General features: G+C 48.1%; 1 protein-coding gene and 1 long non-coding RNA gene across 3 annotated transcripts in view; one reads left to right on the top strand and one right to left on the bottom strand.

Annotated features, from left to right (window-relative positions):
- Window positions 1-10,788, bottom strand: part of B3GAT2 (beta-1,3-glucuronyltransferase 2) — a 69,044-nt gene extending 58,256 nt beyond the window's left edge. The window contains exon 1 of one of the 2 annotated variants that reach the window (XM_084754289.1): window positions 9,196-10,788. In XM_084754289.1, the coding sequence (XP_084610415.1) occupies window positions 9,196-9,789 (594 nt within the window). In that variant the 5' untranslated portion in view covers window positions 9,790-10,788. The remainder of the gene's footprint in view (window positions 1-9,195) is intronic. The other variant, XM_084754288.1, reaches the window with a different exon arrangement.
- Window positions 5,854-7,586, top strand: LOC311581755. Its single transcript, XR_014773884.1, has 3 exons — window positions 5,854-6,015; window positions 7,006-7,119; window positions 7,323-7,586. It is a non-coding gene; the product is annotated as an uncharacterized lncRNA (long non-coding RNA).
- Window positions 10,789-12,835: the final 2,047 nt, after the last annotated feature.

Here is a 12,835-nt window from a genome sequence, read left to right as displayed (position 1 = left end):
ATGCACACGCACACAAACATGGCGGTTTCCAGGAGAAAGAATATAAAGATCATGACTTAAATGTCATTTGTAAACATTGGCAACTGAAGACTCTTTTGCAGGCAGGTTTGGGCAGAGATGTCACATTTTGTTCCAAAGACAATGGACATGTAGGAGATGGAACCATGGCTCACGGCCCTCCACTTGACCTCTCATCATGGCAGCCCTGGACACCACCAGTCTCTGGATAGTCCACGCCTTATTTCCTCAGGCTCTCCAATGTGGCTCTATACCTAAACAGCTCTTTCCTCCTGTGTCATCAGTAATCAGACATAGTACAACTTCCTCAACCACTCACACAAAGAACTCCACTAAGGGCAAGCGCAATTCTCCCAATCCATACGGGGGTAGCGTGTTTAGTCTGGACACACACCCAGTGAGAGCCCTTCCATGGGTATAGTGCTCAGTGTTAGATTCATACCTGTCACGTTGTAGAGAAGCGAAACTAACTTCTCTGATTCAAACATATGTGATGATGCTTAAGGTCAGTTACGTAGGAGAAGCTGCAGAGTGCTACACTGTTGCTGCTAAGACTTAACTTGCTTAGAGAAGCATGGGAGAATGGCAAAGTAGAAGGATCCAGAGGGTCCTAGAAGCCTACAAGTAGAACATTATGATAGGCAGATTTGGGCCCAGGGGTCCCGCTCAAACTAAGGCACCAGCCAAGGACAATACAGGCGGTAAACCTTAAACCCCTACCCAGATCTAGACAATGGACAGAACACTCTCCACAGTAGAGTGGAGAGTGGGATATTACTTTCTCACGAACTCTGGTGCCTCATATTTGACCATGTCCCCTGGAGGGGGAGACCTGGTGGCACTCAGAGGAAGGACAGCAGGTTACCAAGAAGAGACTTGATACCCTATGAGCATATACAGGGGGAGGTAATCCCCCTCAGGAACAGTCATAGGGGAGGGGAATAAGGGGAAAATGGGAGGGAGGGAAGAATGGGAGGATACAAGGGATGGGATAACCATTGAGATGTAACAAGAATAAATTAATAAAGTAAAAAAAAATAAATAAATTTAAAAAAATGTGTCAGAGCACAGAGAGAACAGACAGCATTCAACACTTCTGGCTTTCACTACAGAGATGAAGATACAACTTGGTCAACCACAGCCAGCATTTGTGATGAAGTCCCCATGAGACTATAACGGGGTTGAAAATCCCTGTTGCCCATCAGCATCTACGGAATGTGGCAGCACAGCCCATTCCTCATGTGTCTGTGGTGACACAGGAACAAACGAACCTACCATGCAGCCAGTGCTATAACAGTATAGTTCTGTAACCGCACATGCAATTCTGCGCCGTTGTCAGTGGTAGTGACTACACTACTGGTTTGTGTACTTACTGTGTTTTCTTATTGTTATGTTGAGTGAAGTACACTTAAAAAGAGCCAGGAAAACATACTGCCTTGTGGGAGATGATCTCATGCTCACTGTGTCCTTGATTTACATCAAGAGGTCATGGAGGCCTGTACCATATAGGCCTATGTTAACTCCCTCCCTGACATTCACACAACGACAGAACTGCGACCAACTCAGTTCTCTGGATGTGTCCCTATAGTTAGGGATGATAATAGTTTTCAGCTCAAATGGACTAGACATAGTACTTAAAGTTCTTATTCTATTAATGGAGGAGATTGATGTTTAGAAAGAAAGAAAGAAAGAAAGAAAGAAAGAAAGAAAGAAAGAAAGAAAGAAAACTACTAAGTTGGTTTTTTTTTGGTGGGGAAGGATCAAACAATCTGACACTCATGGAGAATGTCATGTCTCCTTTCAGAAAAGCCATCTCTGAGGTTCTGAGCTCTCTCCCTCCCCCCCCCTCTCTCCCTCCCTCCCCCCTCCCTCCCTCTCTCCCTCTCTCTCTCCAAGCATACAAGACTAGTGATTTATTAATGTTGCTTTTAGTCCAGGGATAGTCCTAATTCCAGAAAAACATGGACAATTGTACCAGAAAGTAGGTGGGTCTGAAAAAGCTGGCCATTAGCACGCCACGTCAGGTGCATGCTGCTGTGCATGGAAAGTAACTACAAGTAAAGTTGTGTGCCTCCAAGAGACGGGACAGCCGCAGGTATGTGCCGTCTATGTATCCAGCTCAGGCCCCACTTCCTCTCCTGTCCCAGCAGGAAACCACTACCCTACTTAAAACAATTCAATTATCACCCAGCCCTATGCCCTGAAAAGTCTTTGCATCCAGTGGTGTCTATACTGATAAGACAGAAGGCCAGGAGATCAAGTTGCTGGTATGTACCCACCTTAATGTTTATCCACAGAAAGTGTGTGTGTGTGTGTGTGTGTGTGTGTGTGTGTGTGTGTGTGTGTGCACGCGCTCAAGTGTGTGCACAGAGTGCTGTATACATGCATTCATGTTCATGACTGCTCAGCTGTGCCCCCTCTCTGTTCATACATGTTTGTATGTGTGTACCTGTGCGTGTACGTGCGTGTGTATGTGTGTGTGTAATATATAGGCAGGTCTCATGCATTTTGCTTTCTGCTTGTCTGTTGTTTTTGAAGACACTATCTCACACCACCTGAAGCTCAGTAGTAGGCTAGGCTGGGTGGCCAGTGATCCCCTGGATCTAGGATTACAAGCACACCACACCCATACCCAGTATTCTTTTTTTTAAACATAGACTGTGGGGATCAAACACAGGTCTACATGCTTCTAAGACAAACAGTTTACTGGCTGAGTGATCTCCCCAGCTCTGGAGATTCCTAACCATTCACAGGAGCACATAATTTTTTTTAAAAATTGGGGGTATAGTTTATATGCAAACTTAGCAATTTTCAACAGACTTGAAAATATCTCCAAAATCAAATGGTCTACAAGTTAGAGCCAGTGAGGCAGAGTATGAAATCATTCTAAGATCAAATGGAAAGGTAGTGAGGCTAGAGATCCATTGCCTAAAGTATGCAAAAATTCAGTAACATGAGAAAATTCAAACGTATATAGTATAACAAACTAAATACAGATAATATTTTAAAATTGCAGAATATAATAAACACTGTCACTATAAAGAATATGTGAGTTGCCTGGCGTGGTGGCAAGTGTCTGTAATCCCAGCACTCAGGGAGGTGGAGGCAGGTGGTTGTTTGTGAGTTTGAGGCCAGCCTGGTCTACAAAGTGAAACCCTCTCGAAAGAAGGAAAGAAAGAAAGAAAGAAAGAAAGAAAGAAAGAAAGAAAGAAAGAAAGAAACAGGAGCTGGAGAGATGGCTCAGAGGTCCTGAGTTCAATTCCCAGCTGGCTCACAAATGGCTATACTGAGATCTGGTGCCCTCTTCTGGCATGCAGGTGTACATGTAGATAGAGCATTCATACATAAATAAATCTTTTTTTTTTTTAATTAAAATACGTAAGCAGTGAAAAAGAGGGGCAAAATGGGGCTGGAGTCATAGCCCGTGGGTAAAATGCCTGCCTCGCCTGAGTGATATTGCATATCCATATGGTTCAAAAGACAAAATTAAGGAGTTTGATACAGTAAGAAGGATGGTTGACCAGGCAGAGCGGAGACAGCCAGCACCTCAGGGGACTTAACTTCCATGTCACGTTTCACACACCTGTGCTTGTTAATGCAGCGCTTCTGAGTTGCCAGTTGTGCAGACTAGGCCAGGTACTTTGGTTAAAAGTTCTTGTCCCTGCATCTACCAGCTATATGACCTTTCAAGTCACGTTGGGTAGCTCTATTTAAAATGAGAATACTGTTTATAAGCCCTGGTGGAAACCACTAACCCATAGTGGAATTTCATTAGTTTAAGTTCTCTCCTTTACTCATCCAAAGACTGCATCCCTACCTAAAGACAGAGGTAGCAGGTGCTGGTAGCTGTCTTAGCAGGCACAGTAAGCCTGAGTTACTATAAGTACGCCTCAAAGGATGGGGCCAGTGAGATGGCTCAGTGACGAACACTGCTTGTTGTCAAAGCTGATGACGAGACTTTGATCCCTGGTGCCCACATGGTAGAAGGAGAGAGATCGATTCTCAAAAGCTGTTCTTCGACCACGGGTGTGCCTCCTGACATTTCTAGGAGACACAATTTCACAGTAAACTCTTGGTTCCTCTGGCTTGCACAGTCTTTCTGCCTCCCTCTTCGGCAATGATCCCCGAGCCGTAGGTAGAGGAGTTGGGATATAGCTGTATCAGTTGAGACTGGGCTCCACAAGTTTGCATTTTGTTGGTTGTGGTTTTCCATAATGGCCTACAGCAGCGGTTCTCGAGCTGCGGGTTGCAGCCCCTTTGGGGGTGGAACAACCCTTTCACAGGGGCTGTCTAAGGGCACGGGAAAACATAGATTTTTTACATATGGTTCATAACAGTAGCAAAACTACCCTTATGAAACAGCAACAAAAATAATTTTATGGCTGGGGGTCACCACATCATGAAGAACTGTATTAAAGGGTCACCGCATTGGGAAGGTTGAGAACCACTGGCCTGGAGAATATTTTTGACCTTTATTTAAAACTGTACAAAAAAATAGCAAGCGCATCTGAAAAAAAAAAGTATGGTTTTTGCTTCTGCAAATTGGAAAAGCATTCTACGGATGGTTGTAACATTTATACTTATGCTTTAGGGGAGCATCTGAGAACCATACAAAACCTAAATTTCATGCTTCAGTAGCTCCGTGAATCAAACACACAATAATGTGCTTCCTTACTGGCCCACAAAATATCCTTGAGGCCGAAAGGTTTCAACGGCCGGGGCTCAGCAGTGCTGGACCCTGTGACACAAGCGCCTGCACGCCTTGAACACCTGCGGTGGTTAAATGAGACCGTCGGCTCTTGCTCTCTTTGCTTTTCCAGCATGTCTTAAAAGCAATTACTATTTTATTACTGTTCACACAGGAGAAAATTTACCAGCTTGTAATTTAGAGGCAAGTGGAACAGGCAGAGGAAAATGCAGCCACCTACTCCAGTTTCCAAGATGCAGCAAACAACCTAAATATTTCGAAGACACACATTCGTCACACCAAATGATACTCTCCGCATGTCTTCATGCCTATTCATGAGGGATTCATCAGTGAAAAGTAGGCTGAGAGGAGAAAGATAGAAGAACACAATGGAAAGAGGCAGGTCTGCAATGTCTTTTAAACCCAAATTGTTATTTCTGGCCCATTAAAACATCAAAATCCAAATAGAAACCACTGGTCTCTGAGGAAAACTATCAAAGAAGAACCATAATTCAAGTGATACACATCCAGGAAGCATAAAGAAAAAAACCTACAGATCTAAAATTCAGAAAACTGGCTGCTGTTTTACAGTCACTAAGAAAGAAAAAATCTAAAGTCATGTTTCATCAGTCCCACGGCCCATTACCATAGTCTCAGAGGGGAAGACACACTGTACAAGGGTATGTGCTCTTGGCAGTTTCTTCTAGGCTACAGCTATGAGAGGCTTCGAGGCTTCCTTACGGAGAGTTTCCCTAAGCTAGGCAACTAGGTCAGGGTAAAAGACAGAGAAAAATCAGGCCTCCTCTCAGGATGCTCTTGGTGCTCTTGGGAGGGGCTGCCAAGCTCTGTAAACCCACATGTCTTTCAGGGTAGCAAGCAAGCAGCCTGTGGAAGGGAGAGCACAGGCGTGTTTTAGAGAAGCAGCAAGACCACAGAATTAAATGCCATCGTTTGTCTGCCCAGCACAGAAACAGAACAGCACCCAGAAAGAACCCCCAACAAGGGGTCCCTTTGCCCTTTAGTCCCTGCTTTATGCGAAGGCCTTCTGTGCAGTCTCATTAAGTGACTCATGTAGTCTCATTATGTGACTCTCTTAGTTGGTTTTGTCTTCCTGTCTTAACTCATTAAGGTCTGAGTTTTTTGCTTTTTTGTTTTGTTTTGTTTTATTTTTGTTTTGTTTAACCTTTCAATTCAATTGATTTCTAAAGGTGAAACTACCTTCAGCTGAAAACCATCACTTTAAGCTTGGGAAAGCCTTGAAGAAGAGACATGTGGTCGATAGCGCTATTGAAAATATGACCAGCTACAAGGTCCCATTTACCTTTACTTTTGGCTTTTTATTAAAGCAGCCTAAGTCCTTTGCAAATAAGCTTTCCTAGCAAGCTCAATCAATGTACACAGGCAGGCGGGATTACTAGAGATCCACCGTGCAAAACCCACTGATGCCCACTGGGAGAACTGGAAGGGCTGAGGTTGGTGCTGGAAACTTGCTAAGACCCTACCACTTCCTCCTCCTCGGGCAGACAGCTTCCGAGGCTACGACTTACACTCAGCTTCAGTTGCAGATGGATTTTGCTGTTCACAAAGGATCCTGTAGTGTGAATATTCCTTCCCTGGCATCATGGCTCAGTTGAAAAAGGAAGCTGAAAATTAGCCATACAGGAGGGGGGGAAAAACCCACACTATTCCAGTTACTTGGGAGGGATAATTGAATGCAGATTGCCTGTTGCGTCTTTAATTTAATTTGGAGGCCTTTCATCCTTTACTTTCCTTCATTTGCAGCCAATACTTAGCTAATTTGTACCTGGTTCATTTTCCTCCTTTTATCTTGTCTTTTTTTTTTTTTAAATCAACTGTGGAGATTAGAAGCTCTGTGAACAAAATATGAAGCCTGACTTGAGATATTCTTATATCATATACTAAATTACTTTAAAACAAATGTGTGCGTGTAGTCAATAGACAGGGCTGAGACACAGGCCTCAGCTCCGCAGCCTCCCTTCCGCTTTCCCCAGGAACCACAGTGTTGAGCAGGTTTTGGGGTTCTCTCTTTTCTCCAAGGGAACAGTGCCTAGACTGTAGTCCACCTAGAAGCATTAATTCCAGAAGGTGTGCAGAGTCACCCCACCAACAAAACCAAGAGCTTAAAGGAAAAATACACAAGAGGATGTATAAAGCCCGCTAAGCAAGTTCATTGAGTGTCATGTCAAGAATCCAATTAGGAAAATGAAATATGTAACACACATGAATAACAAAGAAAAGCCTAATCTGTGTTTTTTTGTTTTTTTGTTTTTTTTTTTAAGCTGGAGCTAGGGAACTGGAGTGCCAGAGAAAGACACTTGCGGTACACTGCGCTCTGAGAGAGCTCCAGAAGATACAATGTGTCCCATGGCTTACACCGAGAAACCACAATACAGGTACCTTGTATTTTGTGTGTTCACCCCCCCACCCCCCACCCCTGCCCCATAGAAAGCTACACATGGTTTGAAAATACTTGTTCTGAGTAAGTACACTATTTCCAATTGTATGAGATATTAGTGCCTTAAAAGTTTCTCTTGCTTTTTAAAAAATGATTTTCTCTTTGCTGATACAATTTTTTTCTTCCTCTTATTATCCCCAGCCCCCTTCCACAGGCCAATGGGGGAAAAAATGCACTGATCTTCCCTCTGCTCTGTAATACCCTTCACACAGGCCCTCCTTTCAGCCAGGGAAGTCTCAAAGGAAGACTGTATCTGAACTGTTTCCCTGCCTGGACGTGCCAACTTCTCTACCCTGCCACCACCTCATGCCAACAAACTGAACACCAGGATAAAAGCAGTTCTCCCCTTCCCAGTTTAGCACCCTCAAATGTTAATTAACAGCAATGCATACTATTTTTCTTAAACAAGATCACACATCATAGGTAAGGCAACTTCAGAATTTGGGGGGGGGGGCGCGAAGACTTGGCTTTAAAAATGACCAAGCATTTAGGGTTAAAGGTCTTTGCTTCAAAACACAAGCCCTCCACCCCCTTTTTAGAGAAAAGAGCAAGGAAGCAACTCAACTTTAAAAATAAAAGCCCAATTTTAAAACAATCACTTGGTAACTCTAATCATGGGTATAATAAAAGCCATGCTAAACACTAAACCAAGCTTATTTCTCTGGGGAAACATGAAAAGCAAGTCCCATGGAGTGAGAGATCAGAGGACAATAACTGCTTCTTTTATCTGTGGAGAGCATAAAGACGAAGGTGGCAACTAACTTTTAAGCAGACTTCTGAAAATCACATAACAAAAATTGAGCAGGAAGGGCACAGTCACAGTCCTGAAGCTAAGAAACAAAACACGGCCGGGTGTGGTGGCGCATGCCACTCGAGGCAGAGGCAGGTGGATCTCTGTGAGTCCAAGACAGCCAGGGATCTGTGTAACAGAGAAACCCGGCCTCGAACCCTCCCCCCCGCCCCTCCCCCGCCCCAAAGAAAGGAAGGAAGGAAAGAAAGAAAGAAGTAAGAAGGAAAGGAAGGAAGGAAGAGAAAGAAAGAAAGACTGACATTAAGTGAACACGGAGGTGAGGGGGACAGTTAAGATATCTGATCTCTAGACACGTAGTTACTCTATGAATTCAGCATCTTGCTAACACATTATTTTCTGAACGTCCAGTTTCCCGGGGAAGGGGTGGAAATGGAGGAGTTGGGGGAAGTCTTTAGGAGGCTGGATGTCAGGGAATTTTAGGTGGAGAGCTACAGTCCCACGGGGCAAAGAAATCAAGATTGCATTCAGCTGTAACTAAGAGCTGGGAAGGAAAAAAAAAAAAAAGATAAAAGCACCAACCCTTTACAGAATCACAAAATTATCACAGAGCAGCCTCAGGAAAGGCCGCCTGCACTGCCCCTGTTGTTGCATGCAGGGAACACTGACCACTTCAGCATCAGGGGGCGTGGCGGCACTCAGGGGGTCAGGCAGGCCATCCTGATGATGCCTCTGGCAGTTTAAAAAAAAAAAAAAGCCTTAAAGATCTGGCAGAATAGTTCTAACTTGTCTGCCAATGTGTTAGGCAAAAAAGGAAGGTGGGTTCTTCCTCGTACACGCCAGTGTTTGCACCAAGGACCAATTTCACCAGGGGGCTGGCTGTACCGAAGAGATTGGTCCTTAAATTGAGTTGTTAGTATCCCCTTTCTCCTACACGCGTCGCCACCTGTGGGCACTGATACAGCCTCCCATAAAATCAAGCCCAGCACTAGGTTTGGGCTCCACCCAGTTGAGCAAATCACCTGTCCTATTTACTGAGCCCAATCTCGGACACGGCAAGAAATCCACCCAACACCCCCCCGCATCCCCACTCCTCAACACTTCTTCACCCAAAACAGCCAGCGGAGGAAGCTGGGGACTGCCAGTCCGCAGCTGCTCCACGCCGAGTTCGGGATGCGTGAGCGGAGTGCCCAGAACTCCAAAGTGCACAGGAAGCACAAAGGGAGCCCCACCGCCCCTGTCCCCCAGAGGGGCCGGGGCCACTACCTCCTGGAAGAGCTCCAGACTGTACGTGTTGTCGTCGTCAGCGAAGAAGAGCACTCCTGGCTGCGCGCTCTGGTGCTGGTGCCTCTGGCGCAGCCAGGCGAGGCCCGCGTTGCGCTGTTCGGTGGCGCGGGGCAGCCACGGCCGCTTGTAGCGCCGCGGCGTGGGCACATGCAGGTGCGTGTTAGGCAGCCCGGCCCGCGCTAGGAAGCTGCTCACCAGCTCGCTGCGCGTGGCCCGGTCCTCCACCAGGATCCAGTGCAGCTGCGCCACCTGGCGGAACGTGTTGGCCAAGCGGGTCAGCTCGGCTTTCTGCACCGGGCGGCTGTAGGTGGGCGTGATGGCATAGATGGTGGGCAACCGGGGCTCCGGCTGCGGCTGAGGCCGAGACTCGTTGCGCTTCTCCGCAGCTTCACGGCCTGGGCTGCTCCGTCGGATCGGGACTCGGGAGCCCCCGCAGCCCACTGTGTGGGGAGAGAAGTAGGGGCGTGAAGTGAGTTGGGGCGCCGGCCTGCGGGGGTCCACGTCCAGCATGATGATGACGATCAGGATCCAGGGTAGAAGGATGAAAAAGCGGCTGCATAGCGCCGACTTCATGGCGCGCACTCCCCAGCTTCTCGAACACCAACCCCCCGCAAGGACTAGCTTCGGGGTGGGGGACTTCAGTGTGTAGCTCGGACAGCGGCGGAGTCAGCTGTCAGGGAGCAGCAGCAAGCGCGCTCCCCATTCAGCTCTGGGCTTTGCGGGAACCTGGGCGCGTAGGGTTGGCGCAGATGCTGGGCGAGCTAGAACTCCAGGGGGTGCAGGTGGACCGGCTGGGGGGTGTGGGTCACTCTGGTTGAAGTCGGCGGGAATCTGGATGCGGTCCAGCGGCGCTCTGCTTGTCCCGGAGTTGTGCCGAGTGCGGGCTAGGCGGCAGTCCCCGCTGCGTTCTTTCGGGAGTGCGAGCCCGGAACCCGCCAGCCGGTATGCCTCGCCGCTCCCGTCCCGCGCCGCTGCGGGCAAATAGGCTCCGGCTGCCGGCCTCGCCGAGCGCTCTGGGACGCAGTTGAAGGAGGCTACGGATGATGCTGGGGTCTTTCCTCTGTCACATGTCGGCCGGTGCAGCTGCGATCTCGGGTGGACACCGAGGATGCTGCGCTCACAGAATGGTTCGCTCTCCGCGGCAGAAATCTGCGCTCGCCCCGCTCTCTTCGGAACCTCTCCTGGTTCCAGACAGCAAGATCCCAAAGCAGGGAAAGAAAGAAAAAGCGAGGGGGCGGGGGCGCTGCAGACTCCCGCGTCCTCCTAGTGCTCCTGTGGGAAGATAGCAGCGCTGCTACTGGCGGAGAGGGGCTGCGGGGCGGAGGCGGACGGGGCCACGGCTCTCTGCGGGGTCTGAGCTCAGTGCTCCCTAGCCAGCACCAGGCGCTGCGCGTGGCCAGAGGCGGCGGAGGGAAGGTGGTCCCTGAGGGGCAGCGAGACCTCTGCCGGTAGGGATGCTGTTCTCAGATCACAGAGAGGGCTCTGCTTTCTGAAACGCTGCAGGGTCTTTGGAGATCACGAAAGGAACCCTTTTCACATGCGGACAACTCCGGAGACCTAAATTGGGGGAGGGGGAGGGAGGAGAGAAGCGGATAGGGGAAGGCGGTCTCTTCCCTGGCTCTCAGCTTTTGGGTTTGGTGTACAGAACCTCAGCAATGAGAACCACTTTCTCTTGAAAGGCAGAAATCAATAGAAGCCCACGGAGATGGAGGGGTGCCACATATAGGTGTGTGGCCCGTCCCAATGAATCAATTTGAACTGGCACTGCCTGGCCACCGTTGGATTTCTGGGAGAAAAAAATTCTGAAAACTCCAGCCGAGTATGTTTAACTTATTTTTTGTTCATGTTGGAGCCTTCTCAGTTTGCAGTCACAGGAATTGTCCTCGTGACCCTCCCTGGGATCCTTTCAAGGAGGCCTTGGACGTGGAGTCACCTTCAGTTTCTGGATGGAGGAATAGAAAGTGGAGACTTACAGGAATTTCCCGAGGTCAGTGGTAACTGACCGAGAGGAAATAGAACATAGTGGGTGTCCTGGAAATAACCTGCCTCCTCCTCACTGCACACCTTGTCAGCATAGCCTGGCTGCTGGTGTCTGCTGGTGTCTGCTGGTCTTCTTAAAAGTAAGATGATGCCATCAAATCAAGCTAGTCAGAGGATTGCGAGCAGAGCCATGGCAGTACCAGGAAGGCACTCTCATATGTAGAGGATCTATAAGCGGAATCCCAGGCTGTCTGTCCTTATTGCTGCTAGGCGCACCCCAGGGAGTCTTGGGGAAGCTTCTCCCCCCCCCCCCACGACCACCAGATAAATCATTTCCGAGCCTATTTTCTCCACAAGGACAATTCTTCTGACTACATTCCTGGCTAGCAAACAGAGCACTAGGGCACATACTCCACTCTTCACTTTGGGCCCAGTGTCTGGCACTGGGTCGCTGTAAATTTTCAGAACTACCCTCTTATGTTGTGGGGTATTCACCAAAGAAGACTGCTCCGGCCATGGGTTTAAGGCAACAGAAAGTCTTAGCCGGCTGGCAACTACCCTGGGTGTTTCCGACCCCAGTATAGCACTGAGCCTTTCTCAGGGTGAGCTTTTAAGCACAAAACCCATGCTTCTGGGTGGACATACTTCAGCTAACAAGAACAGTTAGCCAGAGCAGAACTACAGAAACTAAAAAGCAAGGTCAGCACGGTTTGAGGCTTTCCCAGGCTATGTGGACTTTGATGGATTAGGCTTCGGTCTTAGTTTTGGCAGGTGGCGCTGTCTACAATGGTGAGTTTTACAGCCTGAATGGTACTTCCACCATGGAGTCAGTTGTGTTAAGGTCTAGGGGGCCTTATACTTAGATGCTGAAAATGAAAGTTTCCCTTCCCCCACAATCCAAGTTAAGTCCTAGCCTTCAGCCCCACCTTCCCCACGGACCCAAAACTGTGCAGAGTGGTGAGTCCAAAAATCCAAAAACAATTCCGTTAGATTCCCCACTGCTATTCTGCCTCAGGGCATGGTGTGCCCACCAGCATCCTGAGGGAGAGTGATGGGAGGGGAGCCAGCACAAGCTTTTCTTAAGTTCGAGAGGGTAGCACATGAATACATCCAATCCCCTCCTCTTACCTAAGTTACTACCAGAGCTCACTTTCTTCTGTTGGATATTTTAAATTTGGTTGAAGAAAGATGCCTGTGGTAGGGGGAGTAAATCTCAGTGATTAGCGAGTCACAGAGGAAGCCCAAGTAACCTCTGTTAGTAGGGATGTCTTTGTTAGTCCCATTGCACCATAAAACCTGGTCTGAATTGTGTTTTCCCCAGGGACAGGCCTAGTCAGAGGCAGGACACTTTGACAACCAAACGTGGAATCTAACTTGAGAGGTTAGCTAGCATATAGAATTCACCGATATCAAACAATACCTAAGACATATTCAAGGATGGTCACTCTACCCTTTCCCACTGTCCTTGTCCTAGTTAGAGTGACTACTGATGAGATGAAACACCATGATCAAAAAAGCGAGCAAGGCCAGGCATGGTGGCGCATGCCTTTAATCCTAGCACTTGGGAGGCAGAGGCAGGCGGATCGCTGTGAGTTCGAGGCCAGCCTGGTCTACAAAGAGAGTCCAGGACAGCCAAGGC

Source organism: Acomys minous (assembly GCF_964271855.1).
Source record: "Acomys minous genome assembly, chromosome: 13".
Lineage (NCBI taxonomy): Eukaryota > Metazoa > Chordata > Mammalia > Rodentia > Muridae > Acomys > Acomys minous.
This window is presented reverse-complemented; position numbering and strand designations above follow the sequence as displayed.